The 23983-nt window shown below is 40.0% G+C and overlaps 2 protein-coding genes and 1 long non-coding RNA gene across 6 annotated transcripts; 2 read left to right on the plus strand and 1 right to left on the minus strand.

The window, feature by feature from the left end:
- The first annotated feature begins 31 nt into the window (after window positions 1-31).
- PEX12 (peroxisomal biogenesis factor 12) lies at window positions 32-3821 on the plus strand. Of its 4 annotated transcripts, none has more exons than XM_079133563.1 (4): window positions 32-91; window positions 612-793; window positions 1070-1623; window positions 2545-3821. In XM_079133563.1, exons 2-4 carry the CDS (start codon window positions 668-670, stop codon window positions 2942-2944), a joined length of 1080 nt encoding a protein of 359 aa, XP_078989689.1. In that variant the 5' UTR covers window positions 32-91; window positions 612-667; the 3' UTR covers window positions 2945-3821. The 4 variants fall into 4 exon arrangements, with proteins under 4 accessions (XP_078989689.1, XP_078989687.1, XP_078989688.1 ...); XM_079133561.1 differs by having other exon boundaries at window positions 37-163; XM_079133562.1 differs by lacking the exon at window positions 32-91 and adding an exon at window positions 98-193.
- Window positions 3822-4315: 494 nt separating this feature from the next.
- On the minus strand, window positions 4316-7240 carry LOC306657503. The gene is made up of 3 exons (XR_013762812.1): window positions 6836-7240; window positions 5936-6060; window positions 4316-4495 (listed from the first exon to the last, which is right to left on the minus strand). It is a non-coding gene; the product is annotated as an uncharacterized lncRNA (long non-coding RNA).
- Window positions 7241-16114: 8874 nt separating this feature from the next.
- LOC306657496 (protein SLFN14-like) lies at window positions 16115-23494 on the plus strand. Its single transcript, XM_079133558.1, has 4 exons — window positions 16115-17307; window positions 18703-18831; window positions 19714-20431; window positions 22520-23494. Exons 1-4 carry the CDS (start codon window positions 16257-16259, stop codon window positions 23358-23360), a joined length of 2739 nt encoding a protein of 912 aa, XP_078989684.1. The 5' UTR covers window positions 16115-16256; the 3' UTR covers window positions 23361-23494.
- Window positions 23495-23983: the final 489 nt, after the last annotated feature.

The raw sequence follows: 23983 nt of genomic DNA on the forward strand, positions 1-23983 counted from the left end.
TCCCTTGTTCCGGTTTCAGTGCTGCTGCGTTTAGGGCTGGAGCGCTTCTTCCGCCTGTCGTCCCCGAGGTCCTCGCGGCTTCTATTTCCGGGTACGGCTTCTGTCATAAAGCCGAGACGTCCTTTCAAACGTGGCGTCGTGGGCACTTTGCGCCTCGCCTGGGGTCAGAGAGCAAGGACGAGCGCCGACAGGGGTACTTTATAGCCAAGAGCTTGAGCCGTCCTTGCGTCCCGAGCCCTCGCTGTGGCACTTGTGATCCCTCAGAGCCAGCTGGCTTTTCAGCCCTCACGATTGAGGGGCGCTGGTTCGCAGCTCCAGGACAGCAGGTCGAGAGGCTAGCGCTCCTTGGCCCATATCTGTCCCCCAGTCTCGCTCTGCCCTGTGGGGTGCAGCATTTGACAAGTCACCCCCTACCTACATATCACTTAACAGCGTGCGGAAGCTAACTTCCCTTTTAACCTCACTTTGAGATCCCTCCACTCTTCCCCTGCAGAGGAGATCTTTTCCCCCTAGTTGAATTTCCCCATAAAACAAGTTTGGAGTTTCGGGTGTCATGCAGAAAGATTATCTTTGAGGCGTAGCACCCATTTGATAAATTTTTTCTTTAAAAGTTCATGCTTACTAGAGAGTTTGTGGAAAGAGTGAAACCCAGTATACACAGGATACTATGGCTGAGCACGGAGCCCACATCACAACTGCTTCTGTGGCGGATGACCAGCCATCCATCTTTGAGGTGGTAGCACAGGACAGTTTAATGACAGCAGTGAGACCTGCTCTGCAGCATGTGGTCAAGGTAAGGTATTCTGAAAGGTTTCAGGGACGATTGGGTAAAAACCAAACCAGTTCTGACAGTCTAGGTTTTGGAATAAGCAATTTGTTTATAATTCATATGTCATGGCTTAAATTGTCCATCAGTAAGAAGTCCTGTACTCAATACCTAGCACTTGAGGGATGTTGTTAGACCCCAAAAGACTTGTTTAAACCAAATAGAATATAAAGGGGAGGAAGAAATGTAAATACAAGTATAGTAGCTGTGTAATAGAATTTCATTTGATTTCTTTCGCTTTAGGTTCTTGCAGAATCAAATCCTGCCCAATGTGGCTTCCTTTGGAGGTGGTTTGATGAAATCTTTACTCTGCTAGATTTTCTGCTCCAGCAGCATTATTTGTCTAAAACCAGTGCCTCATTTTCTGAGAACTTTTATGGCTTAAAGCGGGTTATAATGGGGGACTCTCCCAGGTTGCAGAGACTGGCCAGTGCTGGCCTCCCCAAGAAACAGCTTTGGAAATCAATTGTGTTCCTGGTTCTTCTTCCCTATCTGAAAGTGAAGCTAGAGAAGCTGGTCTCTAGCCTGAGAGAAGAGGATGAATATTCCATTCATCCTCCTTCTTCCCACTGGAAACGATTTTACAGAGCCTTTTTGGCAGCCTATCCATTTGTTAACATGGCCTGGGAAGGCTGGTTTCTTGTACAACAACTTCGATACATCCTAGGAAAAGCTCAGCACCATTCACCCTTGCTGAAGCTGGCTGGAGTTCGGCTAGGTCGACTGACAATTCAGGATATAAGAGCTCTGGAGCATAGACCAGCTGAACTCAGCACCATGCAGCAACCAGCCAGGAGGTAAGGGCTTAACACTTCCAAAACATCTTTTAACAAATCTAAAATCTTACCCCAATTTTATGGAATTTACCTCCCTCAGTCTTCTTTTGTTTTATAAAGTCATAGAAAAGTTATTGTGTCCATAAAACAAGGACTGCCACCTTGGTAGCCTTCTCATCATATTAGGTACATTTTAGTCATACTTGCTGTGCCAGGCCCCAGGCTAGGTGCTTGCTTTATGTACACTTTCAAGCCTGATCACAACCCAATGAAGTAAATGTTGCTCCATTGAACAGCTGAGGAAACCAAACCCTAAGTGCCTTGGTGAGGGCTGCACAAGTAGAAGATGGTGGAGTTGAGATTTAAGAGAGCAATACAAGTCTAAACTGTTTTGTACTTCTAGCTAGTGCTTGGGTTCTCCTACAAGTTCCTGTGTGTGTATTCCTAAATACTGCTGAGTTATTTCTGTAAGTGAATTTTTTTCCTTTTAAAATTTTGTTGTTGTTGTTGTAGACGGACACAATACCTTTATTTTATTTATTTTTGTGTGGTACAGAGGATTGAACCCAGTGCCTCACATGCGCTAGGCAAGCGCTCTACCACTGCACGACCACTCCAGCCTGAATTTTTTTTTTTTCCCTAGATGCACTATCTTCCACAAGAAAGTCTACATAATCAAATTCTCTACTAATTTCTTTCTTAAAACCCAAAACTTGAACCTTTTGTTATTGAAAAAAGTTCAGTCCATACTGTGAGTCAGAAAGAGGGAGGGAATCATTCAGAATAGATCTGAAAGGAGACAGAATGCAGATCTAGCAAACCAGTCCATTCCCAAACCAGTAATTCTGATAAAAAGTGTGGAACTGCATTTATATTTTGGTCATCCTATGATTATATCCAGATAAACAGTTTTTCTCTTTCCTTGTTCTCTTTTCCCAACAGTGTTAGTGAGAAGATAAAGTCAGCTCTGAGGAAAGCTGTGGGGGGTGTTGCCTTATCCCTCTCTACTGGCCTTTCTGTTGGTGTATTCTTCCTGCAGTTCCTTGATTGGTGGTACTCATCTGAAAATCAAGAAACCATCAAATCACTGACTGCCCTGCCCACTCCACCACCACCTGTACACCTGGACTACAACTCTGACTCTCCCCTGTTACCCAAAATGAAGACTGTGTGCCCTTTGTGCCGTAAAACTCGGGTGAACGATACAGTTCTTGCCACCTCTGGTTATGTGTTTTGTTATCGCTGTGTGTTTAATTATGTGAGGAGTCACCAAGCTTGTCCTATCACAGGTTATCCAACAGAAGTACAACATCTAATTAAACTATACTCTCCTGAGAACTAAAGGGATTGGCATCTTATCTCATAACCTAAGTATTGCACTATAAGGCCACAGAGTTGTTTTTCAGCATGGTACATAGCACTGATACTTCTCTGCCCCAGTTCATTAACTGTATTAATTTTAAACAACCAAATGGATTTCTTTAAAAAACATACCTACTTGATCTTAACCTTTTAGCCTGTTCTCTAGACCCCTTCTGACAGTTGACCAAGCCAGCTGAAGTGGGAAAATCAAGATTATAGGGGATGGGCTGGGGATGTAGCTCAGTTGGTAGAGTACTTGCCTCCCAAGCACATAGACCCTGGCTTCAATCCCCAGCACCGCCAAAAATAAAATAAATTATAGGAGATATGAGGCCCAACATAGAGATGGACAAAAATTAGTACAGAAACTTTTCTCTTTCTTAAAGAATAAGAGAATCACTCATGAAAACCCCAGATTAGGCCTCATAAAATGGGTGGTGAGGGAGAAGTAGGACTTCTTTGGAAAAGGCATTTATCTCCCTGTGAGGTAGAGTTTTAACCAGTTCACAAACGCTCTTTATAGGGCAAAACAACTTGAGCAAAACAATTACTTCCATATTCTGTGACCCATCTGTTAATTTGCTATAGTGTATGAGCATTTGAAAATTCCTTTATGAGCCATAAATATCTTTCTTGGGAAACTGGTTGAAGAAAAACAGGCATTTATATAGTTTGAAAATTTCAAAGTGAAAGCAAAGCTAACAAGCCATGAAGAGATAATGTAAAATCGTTATCTAACTGTAATGAAAACATCTTTTAATAAGCTCTTGCTATTAATAGTTTGTTCAACTGGTATGAATTTCTCTGGTTATTACTAAAGTTTCTATGAAACATTCAAGTAAATTTTAAGAATAAATGTTTCTGACAAAAAACTATTCCATGCTCTCATGATTATGTGAAAACTTAAAAAAGATTATTCAACATGTTTATAAATTAAATTTTCATTCAGACCACATTTGGCTTTTTGAGTATTTTGGTATTGATTATTAACATTTTGCTTTTTTTCTGTTTTGTTAATCCAAAAATTAGAACAAATTTCATCTGTTCCTACAGACTTGTGTGAAATACATTGTCTCAGAAACTATAGAAACACTTAAGCCTGTATGTGAAAATTTATGCCATTGGATTAGCAGGCTGGTGAAAACATGGGTTTAAAAAAAAAAAAAAATCATTAATAGAAGAGGATGGATAAAAATAATTTAAGTGACTTTGCTTAGATAGGTGTTTTACTAATCCTTTCCTCATTTTAGCAACTCAGAGTACATTCTCTGATAGCATAAAAATAATACTGCTAAATTTTAAAATGGAATAGCTATCCTATGGATTTTAAAATGTTAAAATTATTATACACAACAAAAAGAGTATAATGGATTTTTTAAAAATTTTGTAAAACCTTAAAGGTTTTACCAAAACAAATACAATAGCTAATTAAAACATTTTTCATACAGTCAATAAGGGAACTGATTCAAATTCAGGATTGAAATGATGCAGTCCTTCATGAAGATTTCAAATCCAGATTTTCCACCTCAACCTAAGAAGAAAAATCAGAAAATATCAGTAATTCAAACGGTTATCAAAGAAACAAACTTAATGATAAAACTAATATCCCAACAGACTAGAACCACAACCAGAATCAGCTCAGAGAGAAGATTAAGGGATCATACCCTGGTCAAAGCCAACACTGAAGCAATGGCAATACCAGGTCAGTCTATACTTCACTCATCATTGCATCATTGCATTTAACCTTCTCGAATTACCTAAAAACAGCTGAATGCCCTCTTCACATCCAAGAAAATTTAGGCTTACCTATGAAAAACATTGAAGCTTCCTTTTAGATATTTTTCAATCATGGGTTTTCAAATATTTTCTCTTTACTACGCTTTCAGTAACTCTGTTATACAAAAATGCAAACTTGACCAAGTTTTGTTTTGGAGGGCGCTTTTTTATTTTGAAGCAGAGGAAAGTAGAGAACCATTTACCATTCAGAAACACTTTTTATTTAAAAGAGCCCCAACTTCATGCATGATAAAATCTCAGGGATGTTTGTTAAGAATTTATAGCCAAGTTCTAAAGCGGAAGCTTTAGAAAAGACTTTCTGCTAAATTATAAAGTCTAGTTCATTTAATATAAAATTCAATTTATAATTCTGCTACCAGGAAAGATAAAAATCACAATGCTGGGCATGGTGACACATGCCTGTGGTCCCAGCTACCTGAGAGGCTAAGGCAGGAATTCCAATCACGTGAGGCCAGGAATTAGAGGCCAGTCAAGACCCTGTCTCTAAAACACACAAAAATATAGTCACAAAATTTTTATACAAGAATGTTCTAATATTTCAAATGATACTTTCTGATTGTATACTATTGCTGACATGGAAAAGTACCAGCATCACAAAGTTGCTTTCTCCACATATTTAACATCATTTTGTCAGTATCTAAATTACAATTCTGGATTGACCATATAGTTACTTCCTCTGTGTATAAAATGTCAATAGACTGATACTCCATAGTTAAAAACTGAGAGCTTTTGATCTATGTTCGACATTTAGTAACTAAGCTCTATAAGGAGACAGGATCTAACTAGGAGCCTGTTAAACAGGGACTATGCTTCACTCTTTAGCTGTTCGTCCCTTACAAGTGAAGCAAGTGTGTTATAAATGGGGTAGGGGGGGACTGAGCTTAATTTACACAAATCTGCCTAAAATTATGAAATCTGTGAGGAATCCCAAGCTCTCAACCAATGCCTTCCTGAGTTTTAAAAAAATATTTTAAAATGTAGATCGACACAATTCCTTTAATTAATATATTTATTTTATGTGGTGCTGAAGATTGAACCCAGTGCTTCACATGTGCTAGGCCAGCGCTCTAACACGGAGCTACAACCCCAGTCCATGACAGCCTGATTTTGTTTCTTCTACCAGACCAGACTGACTCCAGTTTTTCTCCCATCCAACACACACACACTCACTAACCTTAAAATATGGAGATGTGAGTATTCCATTACAAGCATTCAATTGCTCTCCATGGTCCAGGAAATAAAATCCAAACTGCTATGCTGGCATTCTCGATGTTTCAAAGCTGACCCATGCATGAAGCCCTGAGTTCAATCCCCAGCACCAAAACCAAAACCAAACAGACCCAGATTTATCTTTAACACCATAACCCTAACTTGTACTTTACAGTCTACCCAACCCATATTGTTCTTAAATTCTTAAATCTGCTATTTGACTTTGTACCTTCCATCCAGAAATTTCTTATTTCCCTTAGTAGAAATCCTTTCCATATTTAAATCCCACCTCTCCATTTTGTGATCCTCTAAAATGATACCTTCTGCATAAAGCCATCTGTCCAAAAGCAAGTATCTGTCCTTCTTCTGAATTATAGATGCATGCGAGTACCTATTTTGTGGAACCTGTCTCACTTTGTGTTTTAAGATCCAGATAGACATCCTAACATGGAATTCAAGCTTTGCTCCAGTCATACACAGCAGGTACATTTTCCTAACTTCTCTGCCTCTGTATACTCTGCTACACTGGGGTGCCTTCCCCTATTCCTTCCAATGGGGAGAACCCCTACTTTCAATTTTAGGATTACTCAAATGTCACCTTTTCTATTTCGTCACCCCTTCCTCCGACTCCCACAGCGCTTTCTTCCACCACAGCACGCATCACCTGCCAATTATTCACCTGTTCACGTTTTCTGCCCTGTCTCCCACCAGTCCGATCATGAATTCCTAAAGAATCAGGCCTGTTTTCCGTAAATGGTACTTGGAGTTCAGTAAATGAACGTTTAATTCAGCCTATGAGCGTTTAATTCACAGCCTAAACTTCTGGATTAAAAAAGCAGTAGCACAATTTATAAAGAGGACTTACCTCCAACATGTGATGTGGGTAAGGACCATACCTCAAGCATCTCCAAGCCCTAGTTCCCCACACCCTCTAGCTCGCGGCGCTCTGCACTCCGCAGGGCAACCAGGTTTACACGCAGTAGATTCTCAAATAAAACAAAGTTAAGGTCCAAGCCCCGCCAACTTCAAGAAAACTGAAGCTGTCCTTGGGGGTTAACAGAAGTAAGGCTTGAACCAAACGCCCAAGCAGGAATCCCCAACCCGCCTTCCGAACCTAAACCCCCTACGGCCTAAAGTCCCAGCAGGCACATCCCCGCCTACGGAGAACGATGGCAATCAAGCCCCAAACTCTCCATCCTCTACCATGGCTGCTTCCCGCGTCCTCTTCTCTCCGCCTAGCTGCAGGACCGGCATCCCACAGTCCCTGGCCCCTGGTCAGACAACCAATCCAGAGACTACTATAGGTCCCGTGAGCGATCATAAGGCGGGGCTAGCATGAAGAGCAGCCAATCGGAGGCCGAGGCAGGCAGGGTGGCGGAAGTGCCTTTTCTGTCCCCTTTCTACGTAGCCTCTGTTCTCGCAGCAGTTTTTACCCAGAGTACAATTCCCTGCAATCGGATATCGGGGCCACTGTTAGGCAGAATAATTTTTGCCTTGACCTTGACGTTTCACAATGGGGAAAGAGCCTCCTGCGAGGTTGTTAGTGTATGTGTGCCTTAGGCTTGCAGGAAAAACCATTGATTTAGATATTGATCCCACACTCCAGTAAATATTGTGCTTGCCTAGGTTCCCGCCTGAAACTAGGAATTGCAGTGACCCAAAAGATGAAGGTGCCCCTCTCTGTCCAGGCAGAACTCATTGGGTGGCCGGGCTTTTGGACACTTATAAAAGAAAAGGAAAAAGGTGCCACAAGAAAAGTGCAGCTATAACTGGTAGCGGTGGCGCAGGCCTGTAATCCCAGCGGCTAAGGTGGCTGAGGCAGGAGGATTGTGAGTTCAAAGCCAGCCTCAGCAAACCGGGGCACTAAGCAGCTCAGTGAGACCCTGTCTCTAAATAAATATAAAATAGGGCTGGGGATGTGGCTCAGTGGTTAAGTGCCCCTGGGTTCAATCCCCGGTACCTGCCTTCCCCAAAAGTGCAACTAAATACAAAAGTCGTAGGAAGGCAAGCGGAAAAGACTTGCCTAGGAGAGGTGCCATTTCTTCTGGGTCTTGAAGGATGGACAAGATTTGAGAATTAGGAGATTCTGGGAGAAGGAACAATTCAAACTCCGAATTTCTCAAAATTCTATAAGTTAAACCGGGTGTGGTGGCACATGCCTGTAATCCCAGCAACCTGGGAGGCTGAGGCAGGAGGATCACAAGTTCAAAGCCAGCCTCAGCAATTACGTGAGACCCTAAGCAATATAGTGAGATCTTGTCTCAAAATAAAAATGACTGAAGATGTGACTCAGTGGTTAAAAAAACAAAACAAAACAAAAAAATAAAACACTGGGTTCAATTCCGGGCACCCAAAAAATAAATAAAATTCTGAGTTAGAAACACCTATCAGTCATACAGATATCCTCCAAAGTAAAAAGAAAACAGAAAAAAAAAAAAAAAAATGTGTGGCACCCAACCCAGAGTTGTCCAATCATATTCTGGGGTTCTGTCCAGTCATGCATATTTTTAATAAGAACTCCAGGGGTGATTCTGAGTCATACCAAATTTAAGGACCAGTGTTAGTATTAAAGAAAAATGGTAGAAGAAAACACAGCTAAGACTTTGCTAAGGATATTAGCTGGTTGGTTGTGTATTTCATACTATTGTGGAGAAAGTAGGAGAATTGAAGATTTCAGAGGCCAAGGAGTTGGGTGATCAGAATTGTACTTAAGGAAACTCAGTTTACAACTGGGTTTAGATTAAAGGGGAGCAAAGAAACTTTGGATAGTGTAGAGGAAAATGGGGTGGGAGGGGCAAAAAGAGTAGAATGAAATAGATAGTATTACCCTATGTATATGTATGATTACATGAATGGTGTGAATCTACATTGTGTACAACCACAGAAATGAAAAGTTGTATCCCATTTATGTACAATGAATCAAAATGCAGTCTGCAAAAATAAAAAATATTTTAATTTAAAAAAAGGTGAGGGGAGCAAAAAGTGAAAGCAGGGGAAGACATCTCAAGGTGAAAGTAAGAAGAGCCTCAATGAGACTAGCAGTTGAAATGGAGAGGTGGCAAAGAAAAGGCAGATGAGGATTGTGATGAGTGTCAGACAGTGATGGGCAAAAGGATATTAAGAAATAAAAGGGAAGCTGGGTGCAGTGGTGGTGTGTGTCTGAGATCCCAGACACTCAGGAGGCTGAGGTGCCAGAATCTGGAGTTTGAGGCCAGCCTAGGTAACATAGTGGGGCCCTGTCTTAAAAACAAAACAAAATAGGGGCTGGATGTAGCTCAGTGGGAGAGCACTTGCCTAGCATGCATTAGGCCTTGTGTTCAATCCCCAACACTGGGGTAGGGGAAAGGAAGAAAAGAAAAAGAGAGAGAGAGAGAGAGAGAGAGAGAGAGAGAGAGAGAGAGAGAGAGAGAGAGAGAGAGAGAGAGAGAGAGAAAGGAAGAGAGGAAGGAAGGAAGGAAGGAAGGAAGGGAGGGAGGGAAAGAAAGAATAGAGAATATTCAGAACCTTCCTTGTACTTTTTTCCTCTATCTTCGTTTCTCAGCCTAGTGCTTCCTTCCTTACAGGTTCCAGTTCACACATGTCATTTGGGAGATCTTTTCTGATTCTCATATTTATTGTCATAGTTATTGTCACTTCTCAGGATACCCAGTGTACACTGTTTATACATTGCTAGCTCTAGAGTGACTCTAGAGTGCATTGGTCATGCACATGGGATTATATGGGCAAGCAACTTAAACTAGGTACTTCAGTTTTCCTATCTGTAAAAAGAATAAGAGGGTGATAACAACGTCTGCTTCACAGAGGTGTCATAAGATGAATACATATAATGCCTAGTACATAGAGTTCTCAGTTGATGTTATTTATTATTATTATGTATTGTTTAATACATGTTTTCCCTCTTTAGATTGTGAATAGGAGGTGTGTCTTATACCTCCAGCTATCAGTAAGGCTATGTGACAGAATGTTAATAGATGGGCTTTGGATTTAGATAGATTAGTGTTCAAATCCCAGTTCTGTTACTTACTAGATGAGTAATCTTGAGCTTTATTTATCTTGCTGAACTATTTTGTCATTTATAAGAATGGAAATAATGAATGTCTTGTAAATTGTTATGAGAATCATCTGGGAGAATGAAATTTTCATATTTGGTCCAAATGAGGCAGTCACTAAATGGCAGTTTTTATTTTGGTGTGTAGCCCCAGAGCACAAAACCATGTTTGGAAGGTAGTAATCACTCATTAATTGATTCTTTTTTAAAAATGTTTTTTAGTTGTAGGTGGACACAATACCTTCATTTTATTTATTTATATGTGGTGCTGAGGATCGAACCCAGTGCCTCACACGTGCTAGGCAAGTGCTCTACCACTGAACCACAAACCCAGCCCCTCAATAATTGATTCCTGAATGAAAGCTGACATTATATGCCTGACACCACACCTGGCTCTTTGTGTGTGTTGTATCATGTTATTCTCACATTACTTTGTGCAGAGGCACTATTATTATCTCCAATTTACACGGAAAGTCCCTGAGGCTTAGATTAGTTTAATGCAGGTCTAATAGCTAGAATGTAGGAGGACTAGGATTTGAACACCCTATGTATCTCAAAGTAGCTGACAAGATGAAAAAATAAATGGAAGTTTTCTAACCCAGAGTCAGGTGGTGGCATTGTGGAGCCAGGACTATTGTTCTTGGTCACTCTTCTCTCTACAGTCTTCTAGTCATCTCTCTGAAAGAATTGAGGGTGAGATGGAGGCACCTGGCCATCAGGAGACCAACCCTCCCTCTTCAGCAGGTATTTGACAGCTTCTCTTTGATGAACATGCAGGCTATGCATAATAATCATTGCCGATAAACCGAAATAACTAGTGAATTAACACATCTTAAACAAATTAGGGATTCTTGTTTTTAGTCAATTTGATGATACAGCATGCTAGATAATTTTCCCAAGACCAAGGGGTGAGTGGGGAAGCACTCTCCAAGCTACTGATTTCAAGTTGTTTTATATCAGGAACATTTGCTTTAGAGATATCAAAGCCGAGATGTGAGGTGCTTCTGGCCTGACAGCCTAACTATTCATATCCAGGGGACTTAACTAAGAAACTTAGAAGAAGGAAAAGAAACCCCCTTTGCTCATTGTCCACATTATGCCCCATTTGGCTGATTTGATCCCCCACACTACTCAGCAGGAGAGAAAGGAAGGAGCAACAATTCAGTTCATAGTTTTGATGTTCCTCCTTGACTGAGAAGGAAAAGGGAAAGGAAACTTCTGATTTTGAAAGCTGCCAAGCAACCCAGAAGCCCACACCTGAAAGCCTGCAAGAGGAGTAAGTTCATTTGTTGTTGTTTTGTTTTTTTTTGTGGTGCTGGGGATTGAACCCAGAGCCTTGTGCATGCAAAGTAAGCAAGCACTCTACCAACTGAGCTGTATCTCTAGCCCCAGAGTAAGGTCATTTGAATTCAATTTGGTTTTGAAGCCCAGGGCTTCCATTCGCTGGCCATGTAATCTCAGTTTCCATGCAGTGTGTACAGCTCTCAGCAAGGTCCCTTGCATCTAGGAAGCACATTTCTAGCAAGTGGTAACCATTTTTACCCTTCTAAAAGTAAATAATTGCAGAGGGATTTCAGTGCAGGAGTAAGACTGAGAATTAAAATAGGTGGTAGGACCAAAAGTGAGACTGGATTCAGAAGTGGCATGAAGTTAAAGTTGAAGCTGAGAGCAAGCTGTAGGAGCTTATTGTGTTCCTTTACTGATCATGTCATGGCATCCATTCTGCCTCCTATCCTGGAAACTCCATTCTGTCAAACATGTGCAGAGAGGTGTGCCAGCAAAGCAGAGCTTCATAGGGGTACTAACCTCAGGTTAACAAAAAGATAAGATAAAATAAGTATGTCCAGAGGCCTATTTAAGAATGTCACTTCATTGTAAACAAATTCAAGCAGAAAAATAGAATTGTTTGGCTGGTTTGATTTACAGAGAGAGAAGTGTATTAGTTTCCTGTGGATGCCATAACAAATTACCATGAACTTAGTGGCTTAAAAAAATAAAATAAAAAAAAATTTATAGGTCTTTCCAGATCAGTTTAACTAGGCTGAAATCAAGGTGTCTCTAAAAGCTCTATAGGAGACTCCATTCCTACTTTCTTCCTGTTTCCAGTGACTGCTAGTATTCCCTTGCTTGCGGCTGTATCACTTCAAACTTTGTCTCTGTGATCACATTGCCTGTTCCTGTCTTGTGTATATCAACTCTCCATCTCCCTTTTATGAGGACATTTATGACAGTATTTAGGATCCACCAAGTAATCCAGGATAATCTCCATTTCTCCATCTCAAGATCCTTAATCACATCTGCCAAGACCATCGTTCCTTATAAGGTAACATTTACCAGTGCATAGCAACACCGATAATGGGAGACCATTATTTAGCCCACTACAAGAAGATTGAAACAGTTCAGTCAACATCACCAAATGAAATGCCTGATTCTCAATTGTTTAATTTTTCAATTATAAAAACAAACAACCCAATCAATAAATGGGCTAAGGAAATGAACAGACACTTCACAGAAGATAAATAATTGATCAACAAATATATGAAAAAATGTTCAACATCTCTAGCAATTAGAGAAATGCAAATAAAAACTACTCTAAGATTTCACCTCACTCTAATCAGAATGACAATTATCAAGAATACAAACAACAATAAATGTTGGCGAGGATGTGGGGGAAAAGGTACACTCATATATTGCTGGCAGAAATGCAAAATGGTGCGACCATTATGCAAAGCAGTATGGACATTCCTCAGAAAACTTGGAATGGAACCACCATGTGACCCAGTTATCCCACTCCTTGATTTATACCTAAAGGACTTAAAATCAGTGGGCTGGGGTTGTGACTCAGTGGTAGAGCGCTTGCCTAGCATGTATGAGGCACTGGGTTTGATCCTCAGTATCACATAAAAGTAAATAAATAAAACAAAGGTATTGTATCCATCCACAACTAAAACATAAAAAATAAATAAAATGAAATTAGCATACTACAGTGGCGCAGTCACGTCAATGTTTATAGCAGCTCAATTCACAATAGCTAAACTATAGAACCAACCTAGGTGCCCTTCAACAGATGAATGAATAAGAAAATGTGATTGTATATATATATACACACACTCACACACTATAATGGAATATTACTCAGTTTTAAAGAAGACTGAAATTATGGCATTTGCTGGTAAATGGATGGAGTTGGAGAATATCATGCTAAGCAAAATAAGCCAAACCCCAAAACCAAAGGTCAAATGTTTTCTCTGATAGGCGGATGCTAATTCACAATAAGGGGGGGGGAGGTAGGGCTAGGGAAGAAGAGTTACTTTATATTATTAGGTAGAGGGGAGTGAAGGGAGGGGAGGGGTTTGGGGTAGGAAAGCTAGTAGAGTGGCAGACATCATTACCTCATGTACATATATGACTGCATGACCGATGTGATCCTACAATATGTACAATCAGAAAAATGAGAAATTAGACTCCATTTATGTATGATTTATCAAAGGTATAAATGCATTCTACTGTCATGTACAACTAATTAGAACAAATTTTTTAAAAATTGAAAAATGATTCATGCTTATTGTGAACCATTTTAAAAATTATAGTTGAAAGCACCCAGAAACCACTCCAGATACAGGAACTCACGCAAGAGATTTTATTAAGTGGACAGGCAGAGTGTCTGCCCGCAGGGTGTGTGTGAGAGAGAGAGAGAGAGAGAGAGAAAGAAAATGGCAGGGGAGCCATTCTTAAGTAGTGGAATTTCCCGAGCTAATAACAACAGACCAATGGCTGGCGAGGAGGTTCGTGACTCACAATCTGGACCAATTACTGGCTAGGAAGTTCTAGGGCTAACAATCTGGGTTGTAAAGTGGTGTGGGGAGGCAAAATAATGGCAGCAGCAAAATAGCAAATCTGATACCAATAATAGTATAGTTGAAGATAAAAAGGGAAAAAAGAGAAATTAAATGAAAAACTACCTATAATCATTCAAGCCAGGGACAGTCACCTCCTCATCTGTGTGCATTTAACTAGGCTGGGTCTTATGCCTATCAAAGAGGAAGAATAGGAGAAAGAGAAGTAAGCAGAATAAAATATCAAATTTGGAAAGTAATGAAGTAAGTTAATATTGCTCACAATGAATATGTACAGAGCAGCCTAATTTAAAATGAATGTAGAGCTTGGCAACAAAATTAACCAGGGCAGAAGGTGCTTGCTAATGTGTGGAACTGATGCTCATTCACTTAGAGGTTGTAATTCAACTTTGGCTGCTTACTTGAAAACCCCGGAATTTTCCCTATGGCAAGGACCTGATTCACTCCCTGAGGTCAGCCCCTGGCCTGCTAATCTGCCCTGACATAAGCTCTTCTTGAGTCCTTATCAGCCTTCCTCAGTGGGTCAACGTATGACAACTAGGGGAGTCTGGCAGAGTTCCTGCTCCTCCCAGGCTGATATCACAGGGCAACAGCAACCGTGGCAGAAGGCAAACACTCAGACTGCAGCCAGATGTGGAACTGAAACATCAGGAGGAAACAGAGGAGCATCAGGTAAAAAAAAAAAAAAAAAAAAAATAGTTTTTAAAATCTCATTTATTTTAGGTGCAGTGTATGTCTGAGAGCATGAAGGGCTTACTATAATAGTAACTACGGAGAAACTTGTAAAAGAAAATGAATGAGAAATTCTAGGAAGTGTGGAAAGATATTCAAATGGATCTAGAATCTCAGAAAGCTAACATTTCCTGGTTGTTATCAGCTTTCAAGTAACATCAATGAGACTGGAAGTTGTGAAACTATAGAGTCTGCTGGTTCAAAATCAGTGAGACTTGTGCTATGGGTCCCCGCAGTGAAAGTTATGGGGAGAGAAATTGCAGCTGAAAATGAGGAAGCTATGTCTAACAGAGCTGTCAGAAAATAGAGTGAACTACTTGGAAACATAATGCATTTCTAGTCCTTGGAGGTATTCAAACAACTGTTGGCTTGCATTTGTTGGGAGTTGGGAATGTTACTGAAGGAATTTAAGAATCAGATGGACAGTCAGACTGGAAGACCTTGAAAGCCCTTCCAACACTGTTGTGATTCTATGATACAAATAGAATGTTATGAGAAATTTCCCTAAGGAATCGTAAAATACCACATTTGCAGGTGCTTATGGGAGAGGTTCACAGTTCCTCAAGTTGATTCTGGTTTTGCATGAAGGAGGTGAAAAGGTAACCAGGAGGAAACTAATATCAGAGGAGGGTACACATTCTGCTGGATGCCTGATTTTTCTCTCTTAGTACCAACAACATTCACAATGTTGTTTTGCAAACATCACACAGAAGAGATAGGTACTTTTCTCCTGGAGGAAGACCTGTGGTTTGAGTTAGTAAATATTTTGTTGTGTAATTATTCAAAAGTGAAGGGTCCTTTCTGAAATATTTGCTTCAGAAATCTAATTTTAATTCACATGACTGTTTCTCTGGTTTATGAGACAAAAGGAGGGCTGACCACAGTTTAATGAGCAGACCCCGAAGGCTCACATTTTTTTCCAAGTCTTGAAGGTTCCCATAGCACAGGGCAGCACTATTAGAAGGAAAATCCCTGCTCCTACATCACATTATCTATAAAGAAATTCACTTTTATAATTTAGAAGAATGTGTAAAAAGCTTAAAAGATTTCTGCATTTGGTATTGACTGACATTCTTTCAAGAGTAAAATAAGGTTTTTAAAAAATGTATAAAATAACCCATAACAATATCAAATGTTATGTTTGTTTTTATAACAAGATCTTCTGTAGCATATATGCTTACTAAAACGACAGCCCCTTGGTTCTCTACTGCCTTCCTTTATTTTCCTTTGGATTATGATTAGGACCATCTGATTTAAATTTATTTCTGCATATTTTCTAATAACATATTTTGGTTCCTGTGCCAAACTGTGCCCTTTGTATCTAGGCCCAGTGTTGATGCTTCCTAATTTTAAGTGGGAATTGGCTGAAAATTTCAGCAATATAATTTTTCTATTATGGCAAAATATTAAGAATTCACTGTTATTTATTCCTATTCATGCTAGAAAGGCTAAGGGATATTTGGTAAAGTTGTTAGAAAACAGTAATATCAAAGATTATTTCTAATGCTAAAATGTATCTCCAATAATTTATAGCTCTGAAGAAAATATTGTCGTCTCTGGAATTCTCATTAACATAGAAAATACGTTTCTGTTCTGATTATTTATAGGAATCCCTTTCTCTTATTGTTCAGTGAAGAGAGACTTCTGATATGCAAAGTCTCAAGACTGATGTAGAAATGCCCTATGCTGAGCTCATCATAAAAGTGGGCAAAGTGACTTTTGGAGAAGAGAGCAGGAAAGTGATGACCAATAGCTCTTTGAAAAGAATCGAGAATTCAAATATCATCCAGGCTATCTGTGCACTGCTAAATTCTGGAGGGGGTGTGATCAAAGCAGAGATTGATGATAAAACCTACAGTTACCAATGTCATGGGTTGGGACAGGATTTGGAAACTTCATTCCAAAAGCTCCTTCCTTCAGGTTCACAGAAATACCTTGACTACATACAGTATGGGCACAATCTCCTGATTTTTGTGAAATCATGGAGCCCAAATGTTTGCAGTCTCCCACTGAGGATTTGCAGCTTGCGCTCCAATTTATATCAGAGAGACGTGACTTCTGCCATCAACTTGAGTGCCAGCAGTGCCCTGGAGCTTCTCAAAGAGAAATCATCTAGAGCTCCAAGAGCTAGACCAAAGCTGCATTCTCAGAAAGTTCTCAACAGATACATTCAGGAAGAAGAAGATATGAAAATGTCCGCCTTGGAATTTTTTAACAGGGATAAACTCACATATAAGGAGAAGCTCAACTTTACGGAGTCAACACATGTGGAGTTTAAAAGGTTCACCACCAAAAAGGTTGTACCTCGGGTTAAAGAGATGCTGCCTCATTACGTCTCTGCATTTGCCAACACTCAAGGGGGATACCTAATTATTGGGGTTGATGATAAGAGCAAAGAAGTGTTTGGATGTAGGAGAGAAAAAGTGAACCCTGAGTTACTAAAAAAAGAAATAGAAAACTGCATAGAAAAATTGCCTACGTTCCACTTCTGTTGCGAGAAGCCCAAGGTGAATTTTACTACCAAAATCTTGAATGTGTACCAAAAAGATACCCTGTATGGTTATGTCTGTGTGATTGAAGTAGAGCCCTTCTGTTGTGTAGTGTTCGCAGAGGCCCCAGATTCCTGGATCATGAGGGATGGTTCTGTCACAAGGTTGACGGCTGAGCAATGGGTGATCATGATGATGGATATTCAGTCAGGTAAAGAGGGAGGGGAGTCACTATCTAGGGAGGGAGGAAGGGAGGAGGTTCCTTTTCTGCCTTTTGTGGGTCATTGGTCATATACTTTAGTTTAAAATAGAAATTTGCTTTTTGCTTAGAAAGGTTCTGACATGGTATTTATTTATTTATTTATTTTGGTACTGGAGATTGAACTCAGGGGCACTCAACCACTGAGCCACATCCCCAGTCCTATTTGTATTTTATTTAGAGACAGGGTCTCACTGAGTTGCTTGGTGCCTCACCATTGCTGAATTTAGCTTTGAACTCACAGTCCTCCTGTCTCAGCCTCCTGAGCTGCTGGGATTACAGGCATGCGCCCACTGTGCCTGGCGGTGTCTTTTTTCTAACATTTTTAGTTCTAACGTCTCAGAATCTGAACACTTTGAGGTTAAGAAATACTTGGTTTTCAGTCTGTTTGGAGAAAGTTATAGTATGCCATCAATCACGGATTAGTAAATTTCCTCATATGCACTATGAAGTCTTGTTGAAAAAGTTTTGCAGGCTGCTTTTCCTACTGTAAATGGAAATAGTTTCACTCTACAGATGATCTTAAGAGAATCACTCTTTAAGAATGACTCTGCACTAAGACTTTCAAGGGAAGCATATTTTGACAAATATGAACTGTTTCAGTACCCCTGGGAGCTATATTACCTTAAACCATTGGGTTTGTGGCATCACCAAGTGGGAAAACGATGATCCTAAGACAGGGGGTAGCAGTGGAGGAGGAGAACCCTCTAGTGTTTTGTTCTCTTGCAGCCTTGGTGATTCCTAATCAACCCATAAAGAATTTATAGACTAAACTAAGCTTATCACCTTGGTATGTCCCAAATTTAATAAAAGAAACTTAGATCATCAGATCAAGACTCTAGTGATTAGAGAATTTTATTGGATTATCCTTTTTCTCTTCCAAAATTTAAATTTGTTTGATTTACCTTCCTCCCCACCCACACAAGCACCAAATTAGAGACTTAAACAACCGTAGCAATAAAATCAGCCTGTACTTAACCTTTGCTGTCCCCCACTAGATAACCTTTCTTCTCAGAGTTGACCTGGAATCAGAACATTAAAGTAGAAGGGCACTAATGGATCACATTAAAGTTAGAAGAACACTTAGGGATCACCACCTGCCTCTGGTGTAAGAGAGAAGTGAAATGACTTGCCTAAGATGAGTCACACAATGAGTTGTTATATATGACCCCTGCAGCTGTTCCCAAACTTCCATTTCTGAGATGCAGGCTGGTTGAGGCATAGTAAGAGTGATAGCAATTCAGGCACCATACACAACACATGTGTCTGATAGGAAGAGCGGTATAAAAGTTATTTTACTTCTGATCTTTATTTTTGTCTGAAACAACTTTCCATGTAATTGTTTAGCTCCTCCCAGTTTGGCCACCGACTACAGTGCTCACCTGATTTCATCAGCTTCATCTGCACTGAGAAGCCCAGCGTATCTCATAAAAGTCATGGAATTTAAGGGGGCTCTGCAACAGCATTTGTTTCCAGGTATTCCCTCTTAATTTCAGCTGAGGGGACTATTTGTTTTGTAAGATTAATTTGGGATCTAGGGGTGAGCTCAGTGGTAGAGTGTTTGCCTAAAATGTGCAAGACCCTGATTCAATACCCAGCATTGGGGGAAATAAAGGTTGAGAGGAGTCAGTAGTAATTGGTCCAAATCTTTCTTCTTACAGAAAGTCAAATATAAGATTAAACAGACATACTGGTCCTGAAATATACATACATACATATATATGTATGTGTGTGTGTATATATATATGTGTGTGTATATATATGCTCATACACATGCATATATGTATATATGGGATCACCTGAATTCCTTCTCAACCTCAGCACTATTGACATTTGGGTCACATTAATTCTTTTTTGGGGGGCGGGAGGGTGCATTGTGCATTGTCAGATGTTTAACAGCATTCCTGGCCTCTACCGAGTAGATCCCAGTAGCATCCCTTTAGTTGTAACAATCAAACATTCTCTAGACATTGTCAAATAGTTGCCTAGGCAGGTGGCAAAGTTGCCTCTGGTTAAGAATCACTGTTATAAAAGAAAGCTCTTAGTTTCCCAAAAGCGTCAGGTTCATTAAAAGTTCTTAACAGGAAGGAGCACCTTCTTGGCAGTCGCAGACCATCCAGGCCTAAGAAAAGGAAGCTAGGAGGCTGCTCGGACCAAATCCCTCCCGAGAGCTTTCCCTCGTGCCAGAGCTGCCAGCAATGAGAACTTCTGATTGCAGCTCTGGGTTGTGAAGAAGGGATGCTCTCTTTGCAACTAGGAAACCCATGGCCACAGTCATCCCTCTCTACCATGTTGTGGGAATACTTGGCTATGCTTTTCCAAGTTTTGGTAACTTACTCCTATTCCTTGAATTTTCAGTGACACAAGAAGAAGTGATACAATTTAAACCAGAATCCCTGTGTAAGAAGTTGTTCTCAGATCATAATGGACTGGAGGAATTAATAAAGACGCAGATATGTCCTTGCTCCCAGGGGATTGTGATATTTTCTAGAAGCTGGGCTGGTGACATTGGCTTAAGTAAAGAGCAGAATGTTCTGTGTGATGCTCTTCTGATAGCAATTAACAGCCCCCTGGTGCTCTATACAGTGCTAATAGAGCCCAATTGGATTGGAGGATTTGAATATGCCCGAAACACAGCTCATCAGTTAAAGCAGAAACTGCAAACTATTGGTGGCTACACAGGGAAAATGTGCATCATTCCAAGGCTTATCCACTTGGCCAGCAGACAGTGTAGACCTGGTGAATTCCTTGTGCACTACCCCCAGTCCTACAGGCTCTCCAGTGCAGATGAAATGGAGAATTTGCTGCAGGCCCTTGTGGTCATCTCACTGTGCTCTAGGTCTCTTCTGAGTGACCAGCTGGGCTGTGAGTTTTTCAACCTGCTTGTAGAGGAACAGAGCAAGTTGCTTTCCAAGAACCTCCAGGAAACTCGGGAATTGTTCATCCACTGCCTTCCAGGAACCAGGAAGACAGCCCTAGCCATGAAGATCATGGAGAAAATTAAGAACTTGTTCCACTGCAAGCCAAAAGAGATCCTCTATGTTTGTGAAAGTGACACCCTAAGGGATTTTGTGATGTAAGAATTTTATAAACTAAACTTTTAAAAAAGGATTTATTCAGTCTTTTCAACAGTGCCACAAAAGTAATTTGTGTTTTCAGTTGAAGATTTTATGATGCCTCTTTCCTGCAGAAGTTTGAGTCCAAACCAATTATGTATTTCCAAATGATCAGGTCATTGAGTTGTAAATGGGTAATTCATAAAGTTCAAATTTAAGCATATTATAAATAAGCCAAATATGTATAACTTTAAATTTACAAAGCCCCGGATTGTGGTTTTAATCCACAATGAAATCTAAGAAAAGTAGAAATTAATTTATCTTTCTAAAAATAAATTGCTTGATAATATTTTAGTCATAAGGTTAGTCACTGTGCCTAGCAGGAACTCAAATATAAATACAATTTGTCTTTTTTAAAATTAAATATTTTCATTTGTTTGTCTTGGTATGCATCAATAACTTTAGAAAACATGCAAAATTAATTCTAATTTAAATTTCTGGTTTTCAATTCAATAATATAAATTGGTTTTACAATTCAGTCAATGAGGGCAAATTCATTTTGATTTTTGGTTTGGTTTACTATATTCAAGAAATCTTTTTGAAAAAAATATTTTTGAGCACCATTTATATGTTAGATACTGCAACATTTAGTGTTAGAGAAGAAAATGTAGTAAAGAAACAATATAAGTGTTGTGTGATAAGTGTAAGAAAAGATATGCTTATTTTAACTTAGACAGTAGGTATATTGGCAAATACTCTGGTGAAGGAGAGCCATTGGGTACACTTTTTTTTTTTTTTTTTTTTTTTTGGAAGGGGCACACTCTTAATAAACCAGTTGGAGAAATAAATAAAACAGAAAGGGTTTTCCAGACAAAGGGCACAACAAGTTCAAAGGCATGAAGACACAGAGATTCAGAATGGTAGGTCTGGCTGAAGCAGTGTGGAACAGTGTTATATGATAGGTGATGATGTGGGAAGGGAGGCAGATGCCTGATTATGAAGGATCCTGTGAATGCTGCTAAGGACTGTATTCATTACTAAGCCTTATGACTGAGTTTAAAAAAGATCCCTGTCAAAAAACTAATTCAGGGCTAGGGCTAGGGTTGTAGCTCAGTGGTAGAGCGTTCACCTGGCACATGTGAGGCATTGGATTCAATGCTCAGCACCGCATAAAAATAAATAAATAAAATAAAGGAATTGTGTCCATCTGCAACTAAAAAAATATTTTTTTAAAAAAGGCGGGTTCAGCAAATACAGAGGAAGATGCAGAGATGGCTAAGTATCACTGTTTCTCTTCAAGAGCTCACAGAGTTCAAACTGGAAGAGAAGAACATAGTTAAGAATCAAGGCATAGGGAATAAAGCCCCAGGGACTGCATTAAGCAAAATTAGGGAATCTGTAGGAATATGAACTGTTACTTAGATTAAAATTAGAGAAGGCAAGAAATAACCAAATTTGATAAGGGGGGAAGTTATTTGTGTGTGTGTGTGTGTATACACACACACACACACACATATATAATTATATAATTACACATATACATATATATGCTACAACATAAAGGGATATTCAATTGAGAGAAAAAGTCTCCCAAACCTAAAGAAGTTTCCATTTTGTTCTATGAGTAAGTGAAAAAATAGAATTTGCTTTAGAGGAATTTGATTAATGTGTAACTTTTGTGCTTATAAAGATTATGATGTGCCTCTAAGAGACTGTTCTCCAGCCCTAAAAGGGACAGAAAGCAAAGAAATGGTAGTAACAACTATAAATTACTTTGGGAATTTCCTTTGGTTACACAGATCTCATCTTCAAAGATTGTCAAGCAATAGAATGGACTGCTAACAGAAACAACAAAATCTACCAATTTTAAAAGAATGAAAATTTCACATGCAGATTTAACTAGATAACCCCAAAGAAGAGGGTATAAAATTCTGCATTCTATCTATCAGGTAGCTTTTAAGTAGAGCAGTTTTGCACTATTCACAACACTATTGAATTGATGAACCTGTCTGCAGATAATTGGCCTGATTCCAATCCACAGAGTAATGAATACTAGTGTTCCTTTGGTTTATATGTCTGAAATCCTGTTTTCTTTTTCATCCTTACAGCCAACAAACTACCTACCATGCTGTGACCCGGAAAACCTTCATGCAAGGGGAGTTCCCAAAGATTAAACACATAGTGATGGATGAGACTGAGAATTTCTGCAGTAAATATGGAGATTGGTACAGGAAGGCTAGGAGTATCACCCACCCCAAGGTGAAGGGGGTTGGAAGTGAAGACCTTCACCATGGGATCCTCTGGATTTTTCTGGACCCTTTCCAAGTCCATCATGCAGATGCCAATGGCCTCCCCCCTCCTTCTGCTCAGTTTCCTCGGAAATCAATCACCAATGGGATCCATTGTGCTCTGGAAATAGCAAAGGTCATGAAAGAAGAAATGAAGATGATCAAAGCAAAACCTCCCTCCAACATGTCTCCAGACATGTTGGCATTATTCCAAGAAGCTTCCTATGAGGAAGCAATGTGTGCCCAAGCTCTGCCTGGGGTGTGTGAGACCAAGACTAACCTAACAATAGAACAAATAGCGAACTATGTGGTAGAAAGATGTCATAGCCTCTTCCAATGTGGCTATCTGCCCAAAGATGTAGCAGTTTTGTGTAAGAGAGGAGAGGACAGAGAACGCTATAAGCTTGCACTGCTTAAAGCAATGGAATTAATTAAGGACCATACAACAACAGAAGTTGTGTTTAGCCAGACCACTGGTGTTGGGGGTAATCATATTGTTTTAGACAGTATTCAGCAGTTTTCAGGACTGGAGAGGAGTATTGTGTTTGGGCTTAGTCTTAGTCCAGAATGTTCCCAGTCAGAGGAATTTCATAAGCTCTGCTTTGCCTCAAGAGCCATTAAACACCTCTACCTCCTTTATGAAAAGAGGGCAGCCTTTTGAAAATTATTATAAATAACACAAGAATCCAGAAAAAACAGAGCTTTCCTCCTGAGCAGAGGGCAGCTGCTTCTTTTTAATATTATAAGTAAGGAAACCAAGGCACATCAGTATGGTGGGGAGCCACAGAAATGTCTCTTGGGGCTGATCCTTTTTTTTTTTTTGTGGTGCTGGAGATCGAACCCAGAGCCTTGTGCCTGCAAGGCAAGCGCTCTACTGACTGAGCTATCTCCCCAGCCCAGGGCTGATCCTTGCTTGCAGCGGCACTGCCTTTTTCCCAGTTCACTTCTCCTCCCTGTACAGTTATAACAGACTTAGAATTGGTCCCCTGTCTCCAAGTTTTCCTAACTCAATCCTGCTTTTGTTCTGTTGTTCAAGTGTGTTATCCTTAAAGGGAGAACTGCTTTTATGACACCCTCTGCTAACACACCTCCAGTGAGTCCCCGCAGCCTTCACGCCAAACCTGTTCTCCAGGCTTTCCATGATGTGCCCTGACTGACTCTCCTAACTAGGCCCTTGACTACACCTCCACCTCCCAGTGTCCTAATGCACCTCACTGGCCTATTTTGTGTGTGGTGGTAGGGTGTCTTCTAGACCAATTACTTTGACTAGGTGTCTCAAGGGTG

Source organism: Sciurus vulgaris (assembly GCF_902686455.1).
Source record: "Sciurus vulgaris genome assembly, chromosome: 3".
NCBI lineage: Eukaryota > Metazoa > Chordata > Mammalia > Rodentia > Sciuridae > Sciurus > Sciurus vulgaris.